This window comes from Eretmochelys imbricata, chromosome 25 (genome assembly GCF_965152235.1).
Source record: "Eretmochelys imbricata isolate rEreImb1 chromosome 25, rEreImb1.hap1, whole genome shotgun sequence".
Taxonomy (NCBI): Eukaryota; Metazoa; Chordata; order Testudines; family Cheloniidae; genus Eretmochelys; species Eretmochelys imbricata.
Window position 1 is genome coordinate 17588383 of NC_135596.1, and position 27807 is coordinate 17616189.

Genomic DNA, 27807 nt, shown 5'->3' on the forward strand with positions numbered 1-27807 from the left:
TCTTATTGGCTAGTTGAGGCATGCGTCACCTCACATCCCACCCTGCCGGTTCCCGAGCAGGAAGAGCAGAGAGCCAAAGCCCCATTGGTGGGGTGTCTTGCCGAATGTGTAACCTGCTCCCGGATTGGTTGGCTGCCTTGCTGCGTGTTGTCATTCCCGAGGTCTTTCGCTGGCGGTGGTGGTAGTAGGGCGAGGCGACGGCCAGAGCCGGAATAGCTCGGTGAGCCTTATGGTCCTGGGCCGCCCATGCCTCCGTGGGGCCGCCTTCCCTCCCCCCCCCGGGGTGTCTGGGGTCGAGCGAGCCGAGCCCAGGTTTTTACCAGCCAGCGGTCCCTGTGCGGGGGGCGGGGGCGCGGGCGCGCGGCTCCGGTTGGAGTTTCGTAGCGAAACCGGCTTAGTCGAGTCTCACTGGCCAAGCTGAACGGAACGCAGGGCTCGCGGCTGACCCACTGCGGGCTCCTTGCGCTGTTGCCGCCTGCGCGTGTCGGGGACGGGCAGGGCCACGGGCTGTGTCTAGGAAATGGGCTTCTCACGCTGGCAGCCGCAGCCAAACCTTCAGGGTGAGATCGCGGGCTGAAAATGACCCGACATTAGTGCTAAAGCTTTAATTTTCTAGCTCTGTGTGCGGCAGGTCCTGTTCACTCGCGCTTTTGCCGGGAAAGTAATTGAGATTTTTGTTCTTTAAAACGCAGTGTATTGGCATGTTACTGATTCTAAGGGCTTGTTTATACTGGGAGGTTTTTCTAAATTATGTTTCTGTGGTGACCGGGGGAGGTCTCGGACGACTGGAAAAAGACTAATGTAGTGCCCATCTTTAAAAAGGGGAAGAAGGGGGATCCGGGGAACTACAGGCCAGTCAGCCTCACCTCAGTCCCCAGAAAAATCATGGAGCAGGTCCTCAAGGAATCAATTCTGAAGCACTTGGAGGGGAGGAAAGTGATCAGGAACAGTCAGCATGGATTCACCAAGGGCAAGTTATACCTGACTAATCTAAAAGTTGCCTTCTATGAGGAGATAACTGGCTCTGTGGATGAGGGGAAAGCAGTGGACATGTTGTTCCTTGACTTTAGCAAAGCTTTTGACACGGTCTCCCACAGTATTCTTGCCAGCAAGTTAAAGAAGTATGAGCTGGATGAATGGACTATATGGTGGATAGAAAACTGGCTAGATCGTCGGGCTCAATGGGTAGTGATCAATGGCTCCAAGTCTAGTTGGCAGCTGGTATCAAGGGGAGTGCTCCGAGGGTCGGTCCTGGGGGCGGTTTTGTTCAGTATCTTCATTAATGATCTGGAGGATGGCGTGGATTGCACCCTCAGCAAGTTTGCAGGTGACACTAAACTGCGAGAAGTGGTAGATATGCTGGAGGGTTACAGAGATACCTAGACAAATAGAGGATTGGGCCAAAAGAAATCTGATGAGGTCAAGTGCAGAGTTCTGGACTTAGGATGGAAGAATCCCATGCACGGCTACAGACTAGGGACCGAATAGCTAAGTAGCAGTTCTTCAGAAAAGGACCTAGGGGTTACAGTGGATGAGAAGCTGGATGTGAGTCAACAGTGCGCCCTTTTTGCCAGGAAGGCCAATGGCATTTTGGGATGTATAAGATGGGGCATTGCCAGCAGATCGAGGGACGTGATCGTTCCCCTCTATTCGACATTGGTGAGGCCTCATCTGGAGTACTATGTCCAGTTTTGGGCCCCACACTACAAAAAGGATGTGGAAAAATTGGAAAGCATTGAGTGGAGGGCAACAAAAGTGATTAGGGGGCTAGAGCACATGACTTATGAGGAGAGGCTGAGGGAACTGGGATTGTTTAGTCTGCAGAAGAGAAGAATGAGGGGGGATTTGATAGCTGCATTCAACTACCTGAAAGGGGGTTCCAAAGGGGATGGATCTAGACTGTTCTCAGTGGTACCAGACGACAGAATGAGGAGTAATGGTCTCAAGTTGCAGTGGAGGAAGTATAGGTTGGATATTAGAAAAAACTTTTTCACTAGGAGGGTGATGAAGCACTGGAATGGGTTACCTAGGGAGGTGATGGAATCTCCTTCCTTTGAGGTTTTTAAGGTCAGGCTTGATAAAGCCCTGGCTGGGATGATTTAGTTGGGGATTGGTCCTGCTTTGAGCAGGAGGTTGGACAATTTATCTCCTGAGGTCCCTTCCAACCCTGATATTCTATGATTCTATGTGCACTAACTATTGAAGAATAACTGTTACAAAATAATTGTGTCCACATAGCCAGCTGTCACTTATTTCCCTCCAAATGTGTACAGAGTCACAGACTTTTTCAGAGTAAGTGCTCAGCATTCTAGACAAGTATCCTATGGTGCTTTGTTAGGTTCTGTGCATTGTGAGACTTTTCTCATAGGTCACTGTGGGAATGTGGGATACCTCTAGGAAGCCACTGGAATTCTGGGAATTGGGATCAAACTTGCAAATTCCCATGATTCATCTCCTGGTTTATCTCGTGTTTCATCTGGCTTTTGTGAGCCTGTTCCATTTTCAGACTGGGCTAGGGATCAATGCTGCATGCTGTGGGAATGACAGCTGTTTGCAAGAGGCTCTTGTGTATGTGTTTGAGATCACGCTGCTGGATGTCTTTTGCTTTGTAGGCAAGCCACCATGCTGCTGAACCAGTTTGGGTGAAGGAGGAGGAAACGGAGTAGCAACTTGTGAATGAACTTTTCCTGGAGCAGCTTCACTCAGTGCAGTGCCATTTCTGATATGAGAAGACTAATGGTGACTAGTGGGAAAGGATAGTGATCCAGGCCTGGGGTGACAAGCATCTGCAAAAGAAGTTCAGGCCACCTGCCTAGAAATCTTCACAGAGCTGCACAGTAACATGAGAGCTCCTAGAGAAACTTGACTATTACCGTCTGGAAGCTCACCAACCCTGATTGCTCCTCATCAGTAGCTAAGCAATTTGGTTTTGGTAGGTCAGGTTGACTGTTGGGCTGTTGTTATGCAGGCATGCACTGCTATGAAGAAGGTGTTGAAACACTGAGTAATAATATTTTGGCAATGTGCAGGAGATTATCAGTTTACACGCTTACGGTTCCTGAATTGTATTGGGACTGTTGATGGGATCTGTGTGTCTATTCCTTAACCTTGCCACAAGGCCTCGTGTTTATAAACAGAAAGGGCTATTTCTCCAGGGTATTCCAAGGTCTGGTTGATCATAGTATTTGGTTCACCAGTATTAATGTGGTGTGATCTGGAAAGGTCCCTGGTGCTAGAATCTTTAGAAACTCACACCTCTTTTCCTTCATGAAAAATGGAACTTTTGCTTCCAAGACCACTGTAGATATTGATGGTTTTGCAATTTTCTTCTCTCATTCTGGGAAACCCAGCTTCCCTGGTTTCTAAAGACTTTTATTTAGGCACCTGGGCAGGAAAAAGAGCCTGTTAAACTATAGCTGGGTACCTGCAGAAAGACAGTGGAGTATATGTTTGGAAGGCTGAAAGGAATTTGGTGCTGTCTAATGATTTAAAATGGCAGCTACAGAGCAATATCTGCTTCATGTAATAACTGCATACTGTATTTTTCAGAACAGCTGTGAAAATAAGGGAGATTGTACCTCTGACTCCCCCCACATCAGAGGCTGAGACTGTCGGAGCAAAACAAACTGCCAGAGAGGCTTTCCCTCTTCAAACTGCAGCCAGTTGCCAGGGCCACAGGGTTAAGGGTGCTTTGTGCTCCTACATTGAGGGTAGGAACTGAAATATTTTAATCATATTATGCTTTGTGGCAAGGGTTCATTGTTTTGTAGTTGCTTCGTGTGACAGTTTGCTGAAAGTTGATTTTTTGTTTTGAGATTTGCCATTTTATTAAACTTTGAGCTTTTGTCAAGCAAAACTTTAACAAACATAGAGGGATGAAAACAAAAAATTGAATGTCTGTCCCAATTTGTAACCCTGGTAACAAACAATAATACAGTGCAAATTTCAGCTCAATAAAATATGTTGAGTTTTGAAAAAATACTCATTTTTAAACTCTGCAGATACATGGATAGCCTGCCTGTAAGTGCAGAGTAAACATGATTGTACAGGATTTCTGGGTGCTCTTTCCCTTCATATGTGGAATGGTGAGAGCAAAAGCCATTGTTTGTAATTGTGGGGATGAAGGTGGGTTCCCAGAATTCAGTGTTTTCACTCTCCGGGGATGTGGTGTGTGGAGGAAAGTGCCTGATAGATTCTGGGACGTGCAGGTGCTGCTCTAAGGAAGCAGTATTGTCCACAGGCTGCAGGATATGTCTGGGATGTGACTGTAGTATTGGGTGTGAAGATGGCGCTCTAAGGGTCTCCAGCAAAACTGCTTTGTCATCAGTTCAATGAGCTGGTTTTGCATATCATAGAGTTTTCCTTTAGTTTGCTTCATCAGTTCAATGGTCTCTCTGCAATGAAAACTCCTCTCCAGTCTTCTGTCGTCTTGGTGCTGTTCTGGACTGCAGCTCACCCCACATTTCCTGCTTTGTATTTCTTTTCTTGCCCTGGAGATTGGCCACATGATCCACAGTAGATAATAGTCCAGTCAGTTGGGAGTTACAGGACGTCAGGTGCAAGAGCTGGGGGAACTGAGAAACAGAACAAGTAGTTATTGTACTAATTCCAGTTTTCATGTCACCAATGATAAAATTGATTTTTCCTCTCTTTTGGAATGCCATTTCCATAGCCTTTTGCCAGTCTGGAGTGACTCTGAAGATGGTAAGATGTTTTATTTGTTTTCAATTCTACTTTATCTCATCTTCAACATGCACAAAATGCACTGTAAAATGAAGAGTTCTGCAGTAGTTGTTCAGAATGTACAGGGTTAACATAGCTGGAAGGCTGACTTGCCTTATCTCTGCGTTCTGTTCCACTTTGAGGAAATGTATCTCATAAAATGCTGAGATAGCTGAAAGCCCAGGGCATTGCACAAATGGTGATGAACAAATGTCTTTTTTTTCTTTAAATATTGCCTTATTTTTACTGCAACTAGTGTTTCAATGAACATGGTTACTTTATAGTATTTCTTTATTTAAATCCTAGTTGACTGGGGGAGGGCTAAGGCATAGCGGTTGAGGAATCTGGAATGGGAAAGGAGACCATAGTGTTGGTGGCGGGGGGGGGCAGCCCAGTGGGCTATTAATGTATATGGTGGGCAGCAAACAGTCATGCCATTTAAAGCCCCAGGGGGTGTTTCCAAGCTAGTAGGCACAGAGAGGCTCCTAGATCTCCTCTGTCCACAGTGGCATCATCTAGCAGGCATCCATCTAGCAGAGGATTGGTCCTGCTTTGAGCAGGGGGTTGGACTAGATGATCTCCTGAGGTCCCTTCCAACCCTCATATTCTATGATTCACACCAAAAATTTATTCAACTCTCCTATACAGTTATTTAATATAGCACAAACTTACTCGCAGCAGTCTCCTCCTCAGGTCTGTCAGACTGGGTGTCCACCTGGCTTTCAGGAGCTGCATGTTCATTTGACTCTGCCTCAGGCTTTTGTGTGGGAAAGAGATCTTGGCTTTCAGAGGAGCTCTCTTCCTTCTCCTACCTAGAGTCCTGGTTAACACTGGACAGTGCCAAAAGGGATGACACGGCAGACCCATGACAGATGAGATTTGGTGGTGGCCTCACAGCAAATATCTGATCAAGATGCCATAACAGTAGAAGACACACAGGAAAACAGACAGGTCAGGCCTGGCATCATGCATTGCAGCATGAGATAACAGTGGGAGGACTGCCAAGTCAATGTGAAATAGATGCATCCACACATATCTTACTTTGCACTAACTCATTCCTTAATTAACTTAATCCACCTTCAGAAGGGATTATCTTCTTCGTAAAAAAACTGGACATTTAAATTGAAAGAAGAATTGTATCATGTGGACAATAGGCACTTGAACTAAAAAACCCACAAGTTACTGTGAAACCCCTCCTCCTCCTAAACACTAAATTATATGTCTCTACCAGGCCATTCAGCAAAATTAAGGCAAGTCAACTAAGGGTGGGAAGTCAATGCACATGAAGTACATTTAACCCCCGGGGATGCTTTCATTCAGGAGTAAAGCGGTCTACGTTTCCTGTAACTTAGTCCTCCTAAGGTTACATTGCTCCTGAATTCAAACATCTACCTGGGAATGTAAGTTAACACACTAAAAGTTATACACATTGACTGCATGACTTTAGTTGATTCACTTTCATTTTCCTGATTGTCCCCTACATAGACCACTCCTTAGAGGTATTGTTAGAACTAGATGTAGAACCGACAGAAATCCCAACTTCTTCCATTGGCATATATTTCCCAGTATCACTCATGATTGGTACTAGTGGGAAAGCCATCACAAGCACTGATGGATTTTATTGCACCAATTACAAAAGTACAGCAAAAGAAAAATGGAGCATGGATCATACATTTATAATGCTAGAGATTCCCTTTCTAATTTATTATTTTTTTTATAAAACAGTTCTTTCAGAGTTCTGATTGAATTATAAAGGTTCCAACCCAGGCAGTTACAACTAGACACTGAGAAGCAAAGGCCTAATTTTCAGAAGTGCACTAGACATAGAATCATAGGACTGGAAGGGACCTGAGGAGGTCTTCTAGTCCAGTCCCCTGCACTTAAGGCAGGACTAAGTATTATAGAGACCATCCCTGACAGGTGTTTGTCTAACCTGCTCTTAAAAATTTCCAATGACAAAGATTCCACAACTTCCTTAGGTAATTTATTCCAGTGCTTAACTACTGTGACATTTAAGAAGCTTTTCTGATGTCCAACCTAAACCGCCTTTGCTGCAATTTAAGTCCATTGCTTCTTGTCCTATCCTCAGCGGTTAATGAGAACAATTTTCCTCCCTATTCATTGTAACAACCTTTTATGTACTTGAAAACTGTTATTATGTCCCCCCTCTGTCTTCTCTTCTCCAGACTAAACATATCCTTTTTTTTTATTTTCAGTCTTCCCTCATGGGTCATGTTTTCTAGAACTTTAATAATTTTTGTTGCTCTTCTCTGGACTTTCTCCAATTTGTCTACATGTTTCCTGAAATGTGGTTCCCAGTTGGTCCCCAGTTGAGGCTTAATCGGCTCAGAGTAGAGCAGAATTACTTCTTGTGTCTTGCTTACAACATACCTGCTAATACATCTCAGAATGATATTTGCCCCCCCAGCAGTGTTACCCTGTTGACTTGTATTTAGCTTGTGATCCACTATGACCCCCAGATCCCTTTTCACAGTACTCTTTCCTAGGCGGTCATTTCCTGTTTTGTATGTGTGCAACTGATTGTTCCTTCCTAAATGGAGTACTTTGCATTTGTCCTTATTGAATTTCATCTTATTTACTTCAGACCATTTCTCCAGTTTGTCCAGATCATTTTCAATTTTAATCCAATTCTCCAAAGCACTTGCAACTCCTCCCAGTTTGGTATCGTTTGCAAACTTTTTATAAGTGTACTCTATGCCATTATCTAAATCATTGATGAAAATACTGAACAGAACCAGATCCAGAACTGATCCCTGAGGGTCCCCATTTAATATGCCCTTCCAGCTTGACTGTGAACCACTGATAACTACTCTCTGGGAATGGTTTTCCCATCAGTTATGTATACACCTTATACTAGCTCCATCTAGGTTGTACTTCCCCAGTTTGTTTATGAAAAAGTCATGCAAGACAGTATCAAAAGCCTTACTAAATTCAAGATATACCACATATACCGCTTCGCCCCCTATACACAAGGCTTGTTACCCACTGGTTGGTCAAAGAAAGCTATTAGGTTGGTTTGACAATTTGTTTTTGACAAATCCATGCTGACTGTTACTTTTCACCTTATCTTCTAGGTGTTTCCAAATTGATTGCTTAATTATTTGCTCCATTATCTTTCTGAGTACTGAAGCTAAGCTGACTGGTCTGTAATTCTGTGAGTTGTCCTTATTCCCTTTTTATAGATTGGCACCATATTTGCCCTTTTTCAGTCCTCTGGAATCTCTCCCGTCTTCTATGACTTTTCAAAGATAATCACTAATGGCTCAGATATCTCCTCAGTCAGCTTCTTGAGTATTCTAGGATGTATTTCATCAGGCCGTGGTGATTTGAAGACATCTAACTTGTCTAAGTAATTTTTAACTTATCTTTTCCCTAGTTTAGCCTCTGATCCTACCTCAGTTTCACTGGCATTTATGATGTTAATGTCCAATCACTACTAAATTTTTTGGTGAAAACTGAAACAAAAAAGTCATTTACTACTACTTCCATTTTCACATTTTCTGTTACTGTCATGTCGTGTCCCCACCCCCAACCACCCCATTTAGTAACAGGACTTCCCTGTTCTTGGTCTTCCTCTTGCTTTTAATGTATTTGTAGAATGTTTTCATGTCTCTAGCTAATTTAATATCATTTTGTGCCTTGGCCTTTCTAATTTTGTCTCTCCACACTTGTGTTGTTTGTTTATATTCATCCTTTGTAATTTGACCTAGTTTCCCCTTTTTGTAGAACTTTAGTTTCAGATTATTGAAGATCTCTGGGTTAAGCCATCGGGGCGGGTCTGTTGCCATACTTCCTAACTTTCTTATGCATTGGTGTAGTTTGCTCTTGTGCCCTTAACAATGTCTCTTGGAAAAACTGCCAACTCTCTTGAAATGTTTTTTCTCTTAGACTTGCTTCTCATAGGATCTTACTTACCAACTCCCTGAGTTTGCTAAAGACTGCGTCCTTGAAATCCATTATCTTGATTGTGCTGATTTCCCTCCTACCATTTCTTAGAATCATGAACTCTGTCATTTCATGATCACTTTCACCCAAGCTGCCTTCCACTTCCATATTCTCAGCCAGTTCCTTCCTATTTATCAAAATGAAATCGAGAACAGCCTCTCCCCTAGTAGCTTTTTCCACCTTCTGAAATAAAAAATTGTCTCCAGTACATTCCAGGAAATTGTTGGATAATCTGTGCCCTGCCGTGTTATTTTCCCAACAGATGTCTGGGTAGTTGAGGTCCTACATAACGACCAAGTCCTGTGCTTTGCATGATTTTGTTAGTTTTTTTTTTTTTAAAAAGCCTCAACCATCTCTTGTTCCTGGTTAGGTGATCTGTAGTAGACCCCTACCATGACATCACCCTTGTTTTTTACCCCTTTTATCATTACCTAGAAACTTTCAATAAATCTCTCCTATTTCCATCTCAATGTCAGTCCAAATATATATATTTGCAGCTCCTGTTGCTTTTAGTTTGAAGTGTGGGTTAGAAATATGAATGGCCATACTGGGTCAGACCAAAAGTTCCCTTAGCCCTGTGTCCTTTCTCTGATGATGGTCACTGCCAGATGCTTCAGAGGGAGCGAACAGACCAGGGCAGTTATTGAATGATCCATCTCTGGTCATCCAGTCCCAGCTTCTGCCAATCAGGTTGACTGACTGCCAGAAGCTGGGGCGGGATGGTCTGCACCTCAAGTTAGGGCCAGGTTGCTCATTTCAGTGTGTGAAATTTAAGCAAATACAAAGTGTGAGGGGGTGAGTTATATTTGCACCAGGAATGCTAAGCCTTTCCTGACTATTGTGCCTTTCAAATCTCAACCACAATATTGCATTAATTTTTTTTTGTATTCATGATGATAATTTCCCAATGTATTATTTGAATAATTCTTTCCTCCCCTATTTGTTGACATCAGGCATAAAGACTTCATGCAGGAAAACAGAGTAGAATTTATCTTTTTTTTTTTTTTTTTTTAAACTACAGCACAAAATACCTTAATAGTTCAAATATGCCAGTTGTCTTACAGAAAAGCACTGTTTGGTTGGTTTTTTTTTTTTTTGTTTTTTTTTTTAGCTTCAAATCTAAAATAGGAAGTATGCATTTGGCCAAACTTGCAGAGTCAGATTCAAGGTCATACATATGTGATGAATGTTTGTTTGTTTCTTTTCTTGAAACAGAAATCCAAGATATACACATTTAAAGTCTTAACAAGGGTGTTCTAATATACTGAAAATTTAGAGTTACTAGATTTCACATTTCCTTACTCAAGATAAAACCCTTCTCAATTTCATCCCTTTTTGGTATGCTAAATAGTTCTTCATCCCCTGTTTTCACACTCACCCAGTCTCTGTAGATTTATCTCTATCTTCTACTATGGCCATTGTCGTCATTTAGATTAAGAGCTCTAAATATGCATGGTTCAGCTTCGTTATAGGTCACTTTTCAGCCTCCTGGCCATTCTAGTTCTCTTTTCTGAGCTTCCTTGCTGAGGTCCTTCCCATTTGTCAGTTTAATGAAGTGTGCAGAATGAAACAAAATATTCCAGGTGTGGTTGCTAAAGTGTTGTATGCAGAAGGATTATTACCTATGTCCCATGGTGTCATACTCATACAGCTGAAAAGTATTTGGATATTTTCTGATCAGATTTCAGAGTAACAGCCGTGTTAGTCTGTATTCGCAAAAAGAAAAGGAGTACGAAAGCTCATGCTCAAATAAATTGGTTAGTCTCTAAGGTGCCACAAGTACTCCTTTTCTTTTTCTGATCAGAGGCATTAGCTTGCTGTTAACAGGGCATTTCTTTAAGTTCCTTTGGATTACTTCTCCCTTTTCACTGGTGTGTGCAACTCCTGTGAATGCAATGATGTTACTTCCTCTTGAATAAGATCAGACTGAACAGATTCCTGTAGTTTTTCACAGGACACTTTGTCATTTATAATAACTATTTAGGGATCCACCAGACAGTTTACAATCCACATAACATTGTCCTTAATCAACATGCAAATATCAATAGAAATATCTATAAATGACTGGACACTATTAAATGAATATCAGACAATGGGTGTCATATTCGATTGTAATTAAGCCTTTGATTCAGTGTCTCTCAAAATTGTACTCAAATTCAAATCTGCTTGGACAGGAACAAACTAGCTAAAATCCTTCTGTTCAAGGAGTAGTTGATTTGAGATACTAGTTATGACAGCATTCATCAGTTTACATCCCATTTGTGGGTAGTATTATTTTGATGCAGCGCACAAAGGGGCATCAACAGCATAGCAAGTTTCAGAGTAACAGCCGTGTTAGTCTGTATTCGCAAAAAGAAAAGGAGTACTTGTGGCACCTTAGAGACTAACCAATTTATTTGAGCATGAGCTTTCGTGAGCTACAGCTCACTTCATCAGATGCATGATTCATCTGATGAAGTGAGCTGTAGCTCACGAAAGCTCATGCTCAAATAAATTGGTTAGTCTCTAAGGTGCCACAAGCATAGCAAGTGTATCTGTGGATCTGCTTTTGCTGCCTCAAGTTGAGTCTTTGCACAGTTCCTGTTTGTATGCTCATTATAGTCACTGCTGTCCAGGAAATAAATAACCACTGAAGTAATAGGAGTGCTATAAGTGGGATTTATATTCATTTTTTATTTTGTCCTACCTGCCACTTTATTTGAACTTTCTTCCAATTTTGTTATGTGACCCATCACTTACATTTTAACTAACAACTGGATAGGTTTTTGGTTTTTAAAGAAGCAATCCGAGTACAATGAAACTAATTCTCTTAACAGTATCCTAGTGAGAATTACAGGGCTGTGCTAAAATCTGACCAGAACAAATTAAAGGAAGGACATTAGTTATGTCATTAATCATGGAAAAGAAAAAAAGCACAGAATGTACAAGTTCAAGGTAGCTTGCTTTTGTTTAATTCAGTTTTTACAGAAAAAGACTGAAGGACTAGTACTAGGCATTACTCAGAGACTGGCACTAAAGACAGAATCTTAGTGCACCAAGGCAAAGCCAAAAGAGAAAATTCATTTACAAAGAGGTCATATCATTGAGAGCATGGTCAAGCTCTTCACTGATAGCTTTGTACTTCAGCTTCTGAGCATACAGCTCATCTGCAGGTCGAAGGGCCCAAGGCAAGGTGTTCAACAAGAAATGTAGTAAAACAGTCCACAGCAAGAGATGCATGGTAGAGAATATGGAGAACAGTTGGAATGCAGCAAGTGAGGATGAACGGTGGAAAATAAAGATGAGAAGAAAACATGTAAATAAGATAAGAGAACATTAAAATATAAGGCAGAAGCTATACACATGTACTAACTGCTAATATGTCAGGAGTTTCAATTTCTTACTAAAAATTTTCAGTGGAGTTTTAGAAAAGATTTAGAAGCCAGATCTTCCTACTGTCACACTGAGTCAGATAACAAACCTTAAAATAAATTCTATTCCTATAAATTAAATACAGTGGCCCCTTGATTAGGTGCAGTTGGTGTACAGGGATGAAAATAGTTGGCTAAAGGTAGCTTTTAGTTTTGATCATTTCTTTTTTGAAAGAGAAGGGGTGAGTAGAACTTTGGCAACTAAATGTCATGTCATAATTCCCCATTTTCTGGACAGCTGAACTGTTTTTTTTGGTGCTGCTTCTAACCTGTATGACTTTAGCTTTAATTTTTGCCCATTCCCAGATGTGACATTTATTAAGAGTATCAGAGCTGATGAACAAAGGTAAAGAGATCAGGAAATCTGAGCAGTCTTCATTTTAAACAGAGTTGTCTGTTTAAATTCTCCCCGACCCCTTAACTTTAGGTGACTTTTAAATGGAAATATAGAATTAAACTGAGAACTTTGGTTCTCATTCTGTTCTCAATTATGAAATTGTCTTTGTTATCCACACAGAATTACCAAGCAGGGATTTTATTTCTTCACTGTGAGTTTTATAATTAGATTGATTGAAGAATGGTAGGAAAATCTGTTGTTCAAGTGAACTGATAGAAATGGGCAATACTGATGAAGACACACCAGGTAATCACCAAAGCTACTGACTAGCTATAGATGGGCACGTAATATGGGTAAATGATTATTAGCTAAATGACCCTGTTCAGAAATGAGATTAGATACATATACATATTTTCACTAGAGCTGTTGATTAATCGCAGTTAACTCGGTGATTAAATCAAAATTAATCACGATTAATCACAGTTTAAATCACATTGTTAATAGAATACCAATTGAAATTTATTAAATATTTTTGGATGTATTTTTCTACATTTTCAAATATATTGATTTCAGTTACAACACAGAATACAAAGTGTATAGTACTCACTTTATATAATTTTGATTACAATTATTTGCACTGTAAAAATAATGAACAAAAGAAATAGTACTTTTCAGTTCACCTCATACAAGTACCATAGTGCAATCTCTTTATCGTGAAAGTGCAAAATGTAGATTTTTTTTTTTTTTTGTTACATAACTGCACTCAAAACAAAACTATGTAAAACTTTAGAACCTACGAGTCCAGTCAGTCCTACTTCTTGTTCAGCCAGTCGCTAAGATAAAATCATTTTCATTTACGGGAGATAATGCTGTCTGCTGTTTATTTACAATGTAACCTGAAAGTAAGAACAGACTTTCACATGGCACTTCTGTAGCCGGGATTGCAAGGTGATTTACATGCCAGATCTGCTAAACATTTGTGTGCCCCTTCATGCTTTGGCCAACATTCAAAGGATTTGCTTCCATGCTGATGAGACTCATAAAAAAAAAAAGTGTTAATTAAATTTGTACAATTCTCCCCAAAGGAGTTCAGTACGTCTCCTGCTCTGTATTTTACCCGCATTCTGCCATATATTTTTTGATATAGCAGTCTCAGATGATGACCCAGCATGTTGTTCGTTTTAAGAACATTTTCAGTGCAGATTTGACAAAACTCAAAGAAGGTACCAGCGTGAGATTTGTAAAGATAGCTACACCACTCGACCCAAGATTAAAGAATCTGAAGTGCCTTCCAAAATCTGTTCGGGATGGGGTGTGGAGCATGTTTTCAGAAGTCTTAAAAGAGCAACACTCCAATGCAGAAACTACAGGACCCAAACCACCAAAAAAGAAAATCAACCTTTTGCTGGTGGCATCTGACTCTGATGATGAAAATGAACATGCGTTGGTCTGTACTGCTTTGGATTGTTATCGGGCAGAATCCATCATCAGCATGGATGCATGTCCTTTGGAATGGTGGTTGAAGCATGTAGGGACACATGAATCTTTAGAGCATTTGGCATGGAAATATCTTGCAACGCATGGCACTGTTATCACTTTCAGGTGACATTGTAAATAGGAAGTAGGCAGCATTATCTCCCATAAATGCAAACAACCTTGTTTGTCTTAGCGATTGTCTGAACAAGAAGTAGGATTGAGTAGACTTGTAGGTTCTAAAGTTTTACATTGTTTTATTTTTGAATGCAGTTTTTTGTGTGCAGAATTTTACATTTGTAAGTTCAACTTCCATGATAAAGAGATTGCACTACAGTACTTGTATTAAGTTAATTGAAAATGCTATTTTTTTATTTTTACAGTGTGAATATTTATAATAAAAAATAAATGATCACTGTTCATTTTGTATTCTGTGTAGTAATTGAAATCAATATATTTGAAAATGTGGAAAACATCAAATATTTATATAAATATTCTATTATTGTTTAACAGTGCAATTAATCATGATTAATTTTTTAATCGCTGGACTGCCCTATTTTTCACCTATAGTCATGGTTTCTGCTGCTTACATTGCTTTGTTATTACTTGTTGCATGTGATCTCTGGGAAGGAGTGGTAGCTATTTCATTCAGAAGAGATGCTAGCATAGCTTGTGGGATTGATACACTGTCCTTTTTGTTGGAACACCATCTCAATTATCCTGAAATTTGGGATCTCGTTTGCTTTTGGACCCAACCATCTGTCTCCAGACTAGTATGTGGCCCTCATATCTCCAGATTAGCTATCACTATTTTTCTACAGAGAGCTAAATTTTGAAAAATGTAGGTCCATCAATGACTATTAGCCAGGATGGGCAGGGATGGTGTCCCTACCTTCTGGGGCACCTGGCACTGGCCACTGTTGGAAGACAGGATACTGGGCAAGATGGACCTTTGGTCTGACCCAGTATGGCCGTTCTTATGCTCTTATGATGTTCTTCAAGCAATTTACAGGAACAAAGCCCAGTACTGAACAATATGTCTACTTGTATGAATCTCGTATGCATAGCTTTCAGATTGCAAGGGACAACTTTTTTGGAACTCCTCCAAGAACACTGATTTAGTCTAATGATAGTCCCAATGACTGGCTTAATCAGGACAAAATGAATATAAGTTCAGCTACATGGAGGCAGGGGACACATTCACCCCATGCCAAGGGATTAAATGGTGTTTAACAAGTATAGAATCTGTAATAGTGTTTTAAAGAAAATGTTCAGTAGAGCATTCTGTCCTATTAAGAATTCAGACATATTTTAAGCGTTCACTTCTTAATCAGGACAATAGGCCATCCACAGAGGCAGATGATTCTACAGTACTACCAAATGGATGAATTTTTAGGGGAAAATTACTGAGAAAAAAGTAAATATTATAGCATAACTGTGTTTAATGGTCTAGCTACAGATAATTATAGTAGTATAAAGATTTCCCCCATAATCTACAAAGAATACATAGTGCTAGAATGTATTGTTTCTCAGTTTGAAATTGATGGGACTTGTAAAAACAGTAAAAATTTCAAAAGTAATTTCATACCTTCCAGATCATCAATAGTCTTTTCCAGTTTAGCAACCGTTCTTTCTGCAAACTCAGCACGTGTTTCAGCCTGGAAAGAGATTATGCAGAAAAAAAATTTAAATACTGGACGAGAAACAATCTCTGTTTGTGATGTTGCACTCCATATGATTTTATGAAAATATGCTAATGAGTGTGACTATAATGTAACTGGAATATGCTTCATGCAAAAGGTCTCTTGTAAGGTATCATTACAAAGTTTATAATCTACTGAGTGTGGTCATCCTATTTGTATAAATGTATCATTCTTGTATCTGAAACTAGAAATATGAAATATAACTCTGAGCTCTTATTGTAATTATGCAAAGTGAAGGCCATTAATGACTATTTGGAATCTTGATGGCGCCCATCAACTAGGACAGTTGGTTGTAAATGGCTGTTTACTTGCAAGCCTTCCTGTGAGTCAGGCCAGGAAGAATGAAGGCTTGGGGTCTCACAGGACATGTGAACATGTCACATGATACTGGAATCCATCTTTAACCTGGTGCTTTCCCATTTAGAAGGGGGGAGGACCCAGAGACAGACAAAGGGTTCTCGCTTTGTGCCAAAGCTATAAAAGGGGGTGGAACAGAACAAAGGGGCTGCAGTCATGAGAAATCTCCTAGTTACCACCTGAGCTGGAGCTAACAAGGATTGCACCAGGGGAAAGGATTGGGCCCAGACTGGGGAGGAGTCTAGTCTGTGAAAGAAGCTTATTGGAACATCTGAGGGTGAGATTTACCTGTATTCAGTTTCTTAATGTATTAGGCTTAGACTTGCATGTTTTGTTTTATTTTGCTTCGTAATTTAGTTTGTTCTGTCCGTTATTACTTGGAAACACTTAAATCCTACTTTTTATACTTAATAAAATCACTTTTTCTTATTAATTAACCCAGAGTAAGCAATTAATACGTGGGGGAGCAAACAGCTGTGCATATCTCTCTATCAGTGTTATAGAGGGCGAACAATTTATGAGTTTACCCTGTGTACACTTTATACAGAATAAAACAGATTTATTTGGGGTTTGGATCCCATTGGGAGCTGGGTCCTGGAGACAGGAGCACTTCTTAAGCTGTTTTCAGTTAAGTCTGCAGCTTTGGGGTGTGTGGTTCAGACCCTGAGTCTGTTTTGGAGCAGACTAGCGTGTCTGGCTCAACGAGGCAGGGTTCTGGAGGCCCAAACTGGCAGAGAAAATGGGCTCAGAGGTAGTCTCAGCACATCAGGTGACAGTCCCCAGGGGGTTACTGTGATCGAACCTGTCACACTGGACAAGAAACAATCTCTGCTGAAATGCAAATTCATTGGGATGGATTGTCTCACCTCCTTGAGTTTGTCAGAGAGAAGCTTGATTTCTTCTTCATATTTATCCTCTTTTTCAGAGTACTGTGGAAACAGGGTGAACAATCTATTAAGAACCTGGTAGGAAAACTAAAGCATCAGACAGTTTAACTTTTTTATTAGGCGACTGTTAAGAGTCATTGACTAATAACAGGTAGTAGCCTCCTGTCATTCTAAAATGCTTTTCCTTAACTATCATCCTGTTTCCTGGATGCAACTGTGTCACTGTATTTCTTGAGGTTTCTTGTTGGCCCACTGTCAGAATAAAATTCTGAATGCCTTGTCTTTTGCTTGAAGGCTATATTCTTTGCCCTGGACTATGGCTCCACTTACATATAATAAAAAGTGGAGGGGTTTACACACACACACACACCCCTCAAGTAACTCATGTCCTTGAAGTAATTCAAACCATCCCATCCCCCTGGAACAGGCTATTCTTCACCAAGTGATTTATTTTCAAACCCCTCCTCAAAAATCAGTTATTTGGACTACAGTTCTATCTTTAGTCTCTACTCAGTATCTGCGCCCATTCTGGTACCCAAATACTTGAATTAAGTTGTCAGAAGACACAAGAAGCATATGTAAAGTTGGTTACCATCCCCCAATTTTGTTGTTCTTGTAGAACGTCCTACCAGCTGTATTCTCTTTGCTTTTCCTTTACACTTCATCCACCATGGCTCATCATTTGTCAAGTTCTGTTTGAACTACTCTTATAAGCTCCTCAGGGCAGGGATCATGTGAATTTCAGTACAGTTCCATGTACACCTATCCAGCTATATAATACAACTTCTAAGAAGTTCAGGAATGAATGAGATATATTCCTATCCTGTTAGTCTTCTGTGCTAGAAAAACTTTGTAAGTGATGCCAGCAAACAGATTCAAAAGTAAAAAGTGTGGGTAATTTGGAGTTAAGACTCTAGTAGCACAATGCCCTGTACTATATGTGCCTTTCCTGAATGTGTTTCATTCCCCAAAACTCAAGTATTGGATTAACCAAGAAATGCAAAGTTCACTCCAAAACCACCTTACAAGGGTGTTAACTATTAATAAATACACCAAAAGACATCAACCTCCCTCCCCAAAAAACCCTCTCTCTCAACTACAAACAGAAAAATGGGCAATGCACAGGTAAGATGACACTTCCCATACAATACCGTGCTTCATTCCCTCTTCAATTGCTTGACCCCTGCTCCCCTAGCCATACAACTTTGTGAAATCATTCATTATCAGTTAACATAGCCTCAGAGTATTATGTAAATTGGTTTGTCTTGTGACATACCCTGGGTCTAATATGTTGCACAGCACAAGGGATTTGTATGCTAATTCCACTCAATTGGATCTCCGGTCAGATTGTCCTAGGACCCCTACCACAAGCAAACGTACTGGCTTTCTACAGAAGATTTTTTGGCATCAAATTTACCTTACACACCAATTCTTCCAATAATTCCTCAATTAATCAATACAAAAAGCATGACAAGTTTTCAAATTCCTCTTTTTTTGTGATTGCTGTAAACTTGTATCACCAACTCTTCATTCTCCTTGCTGAACCTTAAACATTCTGTGTTCTTAACCAGGAAGAACCAACCTTCTCAGACTGAGCCTCCAGGGACTTTAGGTTGTTAGTGACATTTTTTAGTTCTTCTTCAAGATCACTGCATTTTCTACACAAAGACAAAGGTGATCAAATCAGTTCTTCTACATATATTATGCTATTTGGTTTCCAAATGGGCTAAACAAGTAAAATGTGAGCCAACTTGTCAGATACACTCAGTGCACTAAGTTGGTGTACATGGCATTTATAGTTTCCCAAAGTATACTATACAGACTTCAGAGTAACAGCCGTGTTAGTCTGTATTCGCAAAAAGAAAAGGAGTCCTTGTGGCACCTTAGAGACTAACCAGTTTATTTGAGCATGAGCTTTCGTGAGCTACAGCTCACTTCATCAGATACATACCGTGGAAACTGCAGCAGACTTTATATATACACAGAGAATATGAAACAATACCTCCTCCCACCCCACTGTCCTGCTGGTAATAGCTTATCTAAAGTAATCATCAGGTTAGGCCATTTCCAGCACAAATCCAGGTTTTCTCACCCTCCACCCCCCCCACACAAATTCACTCTCCTGCTGGTGATAGCCCATCCAAAGTGACAATGTGATTTATGCCATCATGTGCCAGCAATGCCCCTCTGCCATGTACATTGGTCATATTGGACAGTCTCTACGTAAAAGAATAAATGGACACAAATCAGATGTCAAGAATTATAACATTCATAAACCAGTCGGAGAACACTTCAATCTCTCTGGTCATGCAATCACAGACATGAAGGTCGCTATCTTAAAACAAAAAAACTTCAAATCCAGACTCCAGCGAGAAACTGCTGAATTGGAATTCATTTGCAAATTGGATACTATTAATTTAGGCTTAAATAGAGACTGGGAGTGGCTAAGTCATTATGCAAGGTAGCCTATTTCCTCTTGTTTTTTCCTACCCCGCCCCCAGATGTTCTGGTTTAACTTGGATTTAAACTTGGAGAGTGGTCAGTTTGGATGAGCTATTACCAGCAGGAGAGTGAGTTTGTGTGTGTATGGGGGTGGGGTTTTTGGAGGGGGGTGAGGGAGTGAGAGAACCTGGATTTGTGCAGGAAATGGCCTAACTTGATTATCATGCACATTGTGTAAAGAGTTGTCACTTTGGATGGGCTATCACCAGCAGGAGAGTGAATTTGTGTGGGGGGGTGGAGGGTGAGAAAACCTGGATTTGTGCTGGAAATGGCCTAACCTGATGATTACTTTAGATAAGCTATTACCAGCAGGACAGTGGGGTGGGAGGAGGTATTGTTTCATATTCTCTGTGTATATATAAAGTCTGCTGCAGTTTCCACGGTATGCATCTGATGAAGTGAGCTGTAGCTCACGAAAGCTCATGCTCAAATAAATTGGTTAGTCTCTAAGGTGCCACAAGTACTCCTTTTCTTTTGACTATACAGACTGCATTTAATAGATTTTTTGTAGCAAAATATAGCTTGTTAGGAATTCAAGCAGAACAAATAAGCCTTTCTTGAATCTTAAAGCTCCATGCTCTCCTCTGTGAACAGTTATCTTCTGTTAATTGTACCAGGAATTTTAATTGGACCGCAATAATGGCCATACTGGGTCAGATCAATGGTCCATCTAGCTCAGGGGTGGGCAAACTTTTTGGCTTGAGGGCCACATCTGGGTGGGGAAATTGTATGCAGGGCCATGAATGTAGGGCTTGAGCTGGCGCAGGGGGTTGGAGTGTGGGAGGGAGTGTGAGGTGTGGGAGTGGTGCAGTGTGCAGGAAGGGGCTCAGGGCAAGAGGTTGGAGTGCAGGAGGGGGTTCAGGGCAGAGGGTTGGGGTGCAGGGTGCGGCAGGGGGCTCAAGACAGAGGGTTAGGAGGCTCAGGGCAGGGGGTTGGAGTGCGGGCTTCAGGGTGGCAGCGGCATGCAGCAGGGTTAAGGCAGGCTCCCTGCCTGCCCTGGCCCCACGCTGCTCCTGGAAGTGGCCAGCATGTCTGGCAGTGGCTCCTGGGGGTGGGGTGAGGTGGGGCAGATGGCTCCATGTGCTGCCCTCACCTGTGGGTACCACCCCGAAGCTCCCACTGGCTGTGGTTCCCCATTCCCAGCCAATGGGAGCTGTGGGGGGTAGTGCTTGCAAGTGAGGGCAGCACACAGAGACTTCTGCCCCCTTTTCTCCCAGGGGCCGCAGGGACATGGTGCCTGCTGCTTCTGGGAGCAGTGTGGGGCCAGGACAGACAGGGAGCCTGCCTTAGCCCTGCTGTGGCATGGGGCTGGCAATCCTGCGGGCCGGATTGAAAGCCCCGATGGGCTGGATCCGGCACCTGGGCCGTAGTTTGCCCTCCCCTGATCTAGCCCATGATCCTGACTTCCAACAGTGGCCGGTGTCAGATGTTTTAGAGGAAATAAACTGCCTTGTTTCATTCATCAAGTGGTCCATTCCCTGTCATCCAGTCCCATATTCTGGCAGTCAGAGGCTTAAATACACCCAGAGCATGGGGTTGCAACCCTGACCATCTTGAGTAATAGGCATTGATGGTCCTGTCCTCCACAAACTTATCTAATTCTTTTTTTAACTCAGTTATACTTTTGGCCTTCAAAACATCCTTGGCACGAGGTCTACAGGTTGACTGTGCATTGTGTGAAGAAGTATTTCCTTATGTTTTAAACCTGGTGCCTGTTAATTTTATTGGGTAACCCCTGGTTCTTGTGTTACGGAAGGAGTAAATTACACTTCCTTATTCACTTTCTCCACAGCATTCGTGAGCATGCCAGTCTCTCAGATCTAATAGGATTCCCATCAGGGAATTGTTTGAGATTCCAGGATGACAGGAAACTAAAACTTCTAAAAAATATTTGAAATTTCCATTCTGCAAGAAATTCCAGCTCTAAATAGTGGCAACCTTTACATTAATGAGATACAATACTTGGATCCCACAGTGATGCTACTATGAAAACCTTGAGATAAGGCTCTACATACTGTGCCGGACCAGACTAAGGGATGTGATCCTGTGGAAATCCCTTCCCCTTCCCCCTGCATTCAGAGAACAGTTAGGACCTAATAAGGTCTTTCTATCTCTAGTCTGATATTCCAAAATGATTTATGTACGTGCAGAACCATTCTGAACAGCCACTCACAGTTCTGACACCTCAGCACGTTCCTCGGCTCTCTCTAGTTCACCCTCCAAAATGACCAGTTTACGAGCAACCTGTAGAGAGAGAGGAGAATTATTTTTTTCCCCATTTGTTTTCCACAAAGCCCCACATCTCTGCAGGTTTCTTTTTTATCAAATAAAGGTTAGAAGCAACACCGGTCTGGAGATATGCAACATATAAACAACACATTACAGAGATCTGGTGTATGCTCTGTTGACAGCCTGTAATCAGCTGCTAAGGAGAGTGAGCTCAGTGCAGGATCCCTTCCGCAGAAGCCTAGAGACTTTCCAATGTTCCTAGCATTAGGCAGCGTAAAATGTAACAAGCTCATTTCATGTTAATTCTCAGGCTGTTAGGAACTGCATCTTTGTGGCCTTGCTGTGCCCAAAAATATATTCCAACTACTTGAACTACCACTTTATAGAAAGTATACAAATAGTATTAAACAGACTATATGACTTTTTGAAGTTCTTCCAGGTAGTTTCTTTATTACTTTCTCACCAAAGCAAATAGCACCTGCTACTTCCTTGCAGCGCCAGTTTTACCTCTTCATATTTACGGTCAGCCTCCTCAGCAATATGCTTAGCCTCTTTCAGCTGCATCTCCTGAATTTCCATTTTTTCTTCATCCTTCATTGCTCTGTTTTCAATAACCTTCATACCTCTATAGAAGGAAACAAAGCGGATTGTTTCAGAGAGAATGGGGTTACTACAAGCCAGTCAGCACATTCAGCCTAATAGGCCTGTTGTGAACTTCTTAATATCTAACTACTGTGACTTGAACCCAAACCAATCTATCATGTTCTGACTGGCTAACAAAGTTGCTGATAATACTAGTTGGAATGAATCTCTACTTATCAGATTGTCTTAACAGTGCTTGCAGCTATTGAATGATGCAGGATTCTTCCTTAGCTTATTTGTGCTTCCTCCATTTAGCAAGATCTTTAAGTAGATTTAATGATACAAGCAAATAAACGTAAACGTATTTGAGAGATACCAGTGGGAACTTTTCTTTTTAAAACCTTACTCAAGTTTGTGGTCCTTAGAATAATTAGGTAAAGAGGAAATAGCTAAAAACAAAATAGCTAAATACTCTTCTCTGTGGCTTTACCCACGACAAATATTAGTTCATTCAAGACAAACTATTCAGACCGGGTTTTTGTTTAAATATTGAGAAATGTTTTCTTAGAGCTCAAATCTGGAGCAGTTTGTAGACTATTAGAGTAAAATAATATCAAAGGCCAATGTAAAATCTGTTGGATACAACTTTTCCCCTCCCAACTCACGGCAACTAATAAAGTTTCTGGACTCTAGCCTGCTGAGCCAGGGAGCCCTGAAGCAGGGGTGCTGGAACTACAAGGACTGGGGTTTGTAGCAGCACCCCCTAGCTTGAAGTGGTTTCCATCATATACAAGGCTTACCGTTTTGTTCAATGGCTTTCAGCACTCCCATCATAAAAATTGTTCCAACGCCACTGCCACCAAGGCTCATAAGCGTATAGAATTCAGAGCACAGCTTTGGTTCTAGAAACTGCATTACCTTTACAGATAGCAGATCCAGCAAAAAAACACCAGGTTGAAGAAAAGCCCTTCTTCTGAAGTAAGCGTTCTGGTCTCAAACTCCCATACCCACTGCCTGAGATGCTTGGGTAAAGCATATATATCTGCTCAGCGCACCCTCTGCCATAAATTAGCCAACCAGGCCCTTAGGCACTGGAAGTCTCTTGTCTATTGATTGGGGAAGCCTTTAGCATTTTAGGATAGATGTGGAGTCACAACAGATTATAAGCCCAGATAGTGGAATGTCCACACTACATACAGCTACTAGAAGGGGATACATAACATTCTTTGACAATGGGATGCACAGCTATTTGCTAGACAGCAGTATAATCTTGGATTCTATTTCCCTAGGAGGGAAATATGGGTTGATGGTTAAAGCAAGGGACAGAGTCAGGATTCTGATTAGATGCTGTTTCACTTGAGTGGATAGGCAAAACTATGTTACAAGTATTTTTACAAACAGCATAGTCAAACACAGAGATTTGGCATATTAATTATAAAATGCATTGTGTCTAAGTGCATGAAAATTGGGTTCTATTACCAAAGCTGCCAGCAGTGACCTGGTGCAATGTCACAGATCTTCAGTTACCTCTTCTGCAAAATAGGGTGGTCGATATGTATCTACTTCAAAAGGTAGGTGTATGAGGAGTTGCTCAATAATAAAAGGCTGTAAGTACATGGAATCATTATTGATCAATGGAAGAGGTGAGACTAGAATGTGTGGTCTCTTGGCTCCCAGTCCAATGCCCTTCTCCTTAGGTCAACGAGTATTTTAAGGGGGGAAAGCAGAGCTCCAAACAGGAGCCGGCGCAAATGCTGTGCATATTGTATGCATATGATACAGAAAGTTCAGCAAGGTCTGGGAGCCTGTGCAGCTGGAATGTTCAGAAAATTAAGAGCAAGGATATAACAAGTTATACAGTGTATATGCAAATTATGATTTTTCTGTATTTGTAACTGCCAAATTTCAATATATTTTCATGGAGACAACAAAACACCTCCAATCTCAGGACCACTCTGCTGCCAACTTTAAAGTTTTTACCCCAAACTTTAGAGAGACACAAATGTTAAAACCATCAGAAATGTTATTTACTATGACTAGTTCTCACTGTCCTCATTCTTGGAAACACTTCGGTCATTTTTGCTCAGACTTTCAACCAACCTGGAAGCTTTCAGTCCAAATCCTAAGCAATTGTCCAAGTAATAGGCAATCGAAAACAGAGTTCTAATAGAAAGATTTGTGCAGTTTAGACATTGAATAAGTATATATTATAGGTGGAGCAGTAACAAGCAGTATTAAAACGGTTAAGGGCTCAGTTCAGTTCCCACTGAAGTCAGTGACTGACTTCAATGGAAGTTGAATCCAGCTATAAAATAATTTGAGGGGCAAAGTTAAACGGTGTTTGGGGCTAACAATTGAGAATTCTTCTATTTTAATTATCTGACTGCATGAACTGAGTGTTAAGAGCTGCATCAGAATTCTTTGCAGCCTTAGCTTGAAATTTCCATGTGGGTTAGTGATGCGTTCAGTGGAAACGTATTCTCTTGAATTGCACTCAGCAACCTTAGCTGTAACTTCATGCAGTTTTATGTTTAATTTTTATTATAGTATCATAGGAGTATGCATAGTGCTCAAGAGGTAAATAAAGATACAGTTTTTCCCAGTGGAGATAACAGGCTTTGTTACAGCAAAATGGGACACAAGTTACAGTAGATCATGGTGGGAAAGAAATAGGTTACACAGCTGAAGGGGAACAGGACAAGGGAGAATACAGCCCTTGGGAAGTCTAGCTTCCCCAAAGGGGCAGCTGGGATGTATATGATATACTGCAAGTTTTGTCATTTTTTGGATGAAACGGGAAATGTCTAGACAATGGGAACAGCTTATTAACCAGTTACAGAGTTGGTACAGTATCACTTTTGTGATTGTGGCCCTTTATTTCTCACAATACTAAAAGTAGCATCTGAAAGAGTGAGTGGGAAACGGAACTTAAGTGCACCAAGTCTTTAAAACCTACAAAGACTGTTAAAGTATCCTACTACTGGGATCTTCTGATGTAAGTCACTTCTCTGCATCGTTCCTTTTAGATGCCTACCTCTCGCTTTCATCTGCTGCCTTCTCTGCCTCCTCCAGTTTCTGCAGGGCTGTTGCCAGACGTTCTTGGGCACGATCCAGCTCCTCTTCCACCAGCTGGATACGCCGATTCAAAGCTGCCACTTCACCTTCTGCCTATGCAAAACAATCAAACAGCACTGGTTAAATAAAACCCAACTAGCTAGACACCAATAATTCAAAACTGATCACCTCTAACTACTTCATTTTTCACTATTTATATGCATGGAATTCTAGGAAGAGATGTTTTTTAGCTATATAACTATAGGAATTTGAATGTTTTTTTTAAAAAAATACACCCGCACCTTCTCTTCCTCATCACACAGAATTAAGCATTAAAAATCTGTTTCACAAGAAAAACATTTTCAGCTAATTGTACTGTGGAGATGGGAGGTTCTACATGTAGAAATCTAGTTGGAACTTTTTTCTTAATTTTCTAACTCCCAGATGGCTCAGTCCAGAAATTCCACATTTGACTTATTGTGTTGGTCTTGTCAAAGATCCTAACTAACCCTAGCTTTGGATGGCTTGCTAATGGAATTTAGTTAAAGCAACTTCTGTGTACATTAGGGGCTCCACTATCTATAAATCTCACATAGTTCATAAATAGGGATTGGCCAGGGGATGGCCTGGGAGCCACCAGGGGAAAGTTACTCGTCTGTGTTGAGTGCATGTGGCACAGCAAGAAACTTTCCAAAAATAATTCCACTTTGTTTTCTACCACTTCTATATAGCCCTCTGAGACTGGGCGGAGAGGGGAGGAAACAGGAGATAGGGAGACAATCTGGGGCCCATGGTGGAAACCGTGTGGGCTGGTCTGATGAACTCTCCTTGTTGCTAGGACTCCTGTCATTTATGCAGTACTTGAATTTTTTTTTAAAAAAATATGAAATTCACATCCCAGTGAAAAAACGTAGTAGGCATCTTGCAGTATTGAGTTATATTAATATCTAAGATAACCCAGTCCTGCAAGAATGTTCAAAGAGACAGATCACTAATTCTGATCCCTCACATCTCCCAGATGCCTCTTGTGACTTGCCAGAATCTTTCAGAAGGATTCTCCAATGGCATAAAGTTTCACTTGTGAAATTCAAGGCAGATGAATGTGGTTTAGCTTTGATTAAATTGGGATGTGGAAAGTCAAATTTAAATTTTGTTTGGTTATTGAATCCAAAACTGACATTCTGAAATTCCACTTTGTCTATGAAGAACAGTGCAAATGTATTTTTTAAATGTGAAACAGTTTGAAATACCGCTCTCTAAGCCATCCTGTTTTTGTTTTCGGCATAAAGGTTTGGTGAACAATACTGGACAATATAGTGGTCTTGGGAGAAAAAGTTAACACAAAGTTTTGCTATAAAATGAGACAATACATTTTTTACCATAATCTAAAAATATTTTATCAAAAAGCACATACGCTTCCTGCTATATGGATAGGTTTTTCTAAATCACTTACCTTCTTCTAATAATCTGGAAGGAAAATACTATATTTAATTAAATACTTATATGTCTTGTTGGTCTAGGACAGTGTTCCCCAAACTTCTTACCTTGCATTGCTCTTTACCCAGTCTGTGCCCCTCCCTGGGCTGGGAGTGGAGCCATGCCTCCGGGAGGGGGTGGGGACGCAGACGGGGTAAGGTGGCCAAGGCTGGGGCTGGCAGCTAGGGCCAGGAGCTAAGCGGGGTGGCGCTCCCTCCCCGCCCCCTGTGGGGACTGATCCAGGCCCCAGCCATGCCCCCCAAACATTTGTGGCCCCCCCCAGGGGACCTATGGTGTAGGAGGTATATCAACAATATTGCCTTCAGCAGCAGTTCTAGGATTCAAATCTCCAACTTCTTAGGATGGCAAGTTGTCCCACACTGGAGACATCTCATTAATGTAGAGTGGTTTCAGAGAAAGATAAATTTAAATATTACAGGGTTGGAGTGTTTGGCGTGAAGAAAGATTTTTAGGTACTAAATATGGATAGTTTGGGCCCAACAGTAATTAAGGGAATCTGAAGGTGCAAACAGGAGACAAGGGAGGGTTTACCTAGCAGACGTGGTTTGAAAGTGAGCAATAAAATACACCTCTTCCCCAATATAACGCGACCCGATATAACACAAATTCAGATATAACAGGGTAAAGCAGCGCTTCGGGGGGGGCAGGGCTGCGCATTCCGGTGGATCAAAGCAAGTTCAATATAATGCGGTTTCACCTATAACGCGGTAAGATTTTTGGCTCCCGAGGACAGCGTTATATCAGGATAGAGGTGTATCAGGAAATATTTCCTAACAATTAAGTCTTTTTAAAGACCGTTGAATAGTCTGAGAAGTAGTTAAAGCTTTCCATCACTGGAAAGCTCGCAAGTAAACAAGGCAGTGGAGAAATGTTGTAGGCAACATCAAGACAAGATGATCAAATTAATCCCTTCCATATATACTTCTGAGTAAAAGGAACTATATTATTAAAACACAGACTGGAAAAAAGCAAATAACTATTGGCTTGTGGATTTTTGTATGATGGGAGCTAGAGTGCCTCCTATTTTCCTAGTGCAGTTTGGTCATTAAATTTTTCTAATCACAAGTCAGTCAGAATTTCATTTGTTC

General features: G+C 41.1%; 1 protein-coding gene and 1 long non-coding RNA gene across 5 annotated transcripts in view; one reads left to right on the plus strand and one right to left on the minus strand.

Moving 5' to 3' along the window:
- The first annotated feature begins 142 nt into the window (after positions 1 to 142).
- Positions 143 to 27807, plus strand: part of LOC144280158 (uncharacterized) — a 51619-nt gene continuing 23954 nt past the window's right edge. For 2 of the 4 annotated variants that reach the window (XR_013348741.1, XR_013348740.1), the window contains exons 1-2: positions 143 to 220; positions 2613 to 3710. This is a non-coding gene — a long non-coding RNA (uncharacterized LOC144280158). Of the gene's footprint in view, positions 221 to 276; positions 561 to 2612; positions 3711 to 4672; positions 4705 to 5538; positions 5674 to 27807 lie in introns of those variants that run through there. The other 2 variants (XR_013348743.1, XR_013348742.1) reach the window with 2 other exon arrangements.
- TPM4 (tropomyosin 4) overlaps positions 11633 to 27807 on the minus strand; it is a 36073-nt gene continuing 19898 nt past the window's right edge. The window contains exons 4-10 of the mRNA XM_077841956.1: positions 25203 to 25336; positions 22094 to 22211; positions 21531 to 21601; positions 18438 to 18513; positions 16835 to 16897; positions 15497 to 15566; positions 11633 to 11834 (exon numbers count right to left, since the gene is read on the minus strand). Of these exons, the coding sequence (XP_077698082.1) occupies positions 11752 to 11834; positions 15497 to 15566; positions 16835 to 16897; positions 18438 to 18513; positions 21531 to 21601; positions 22094 to 22211; positions 25203 to 25336 (615 nt within the window). The 3' untranslated portion in view covers positions 11633 to 11751. The remainder of the gene's footprint in view (positions 11835 to 15496; positions 15567 to 16834; positions 16898 to 18437; positions 18514 to 21530; positions 21602 to 22093; positions 22212 to 25202; positions 25337 to 27807) is intronic.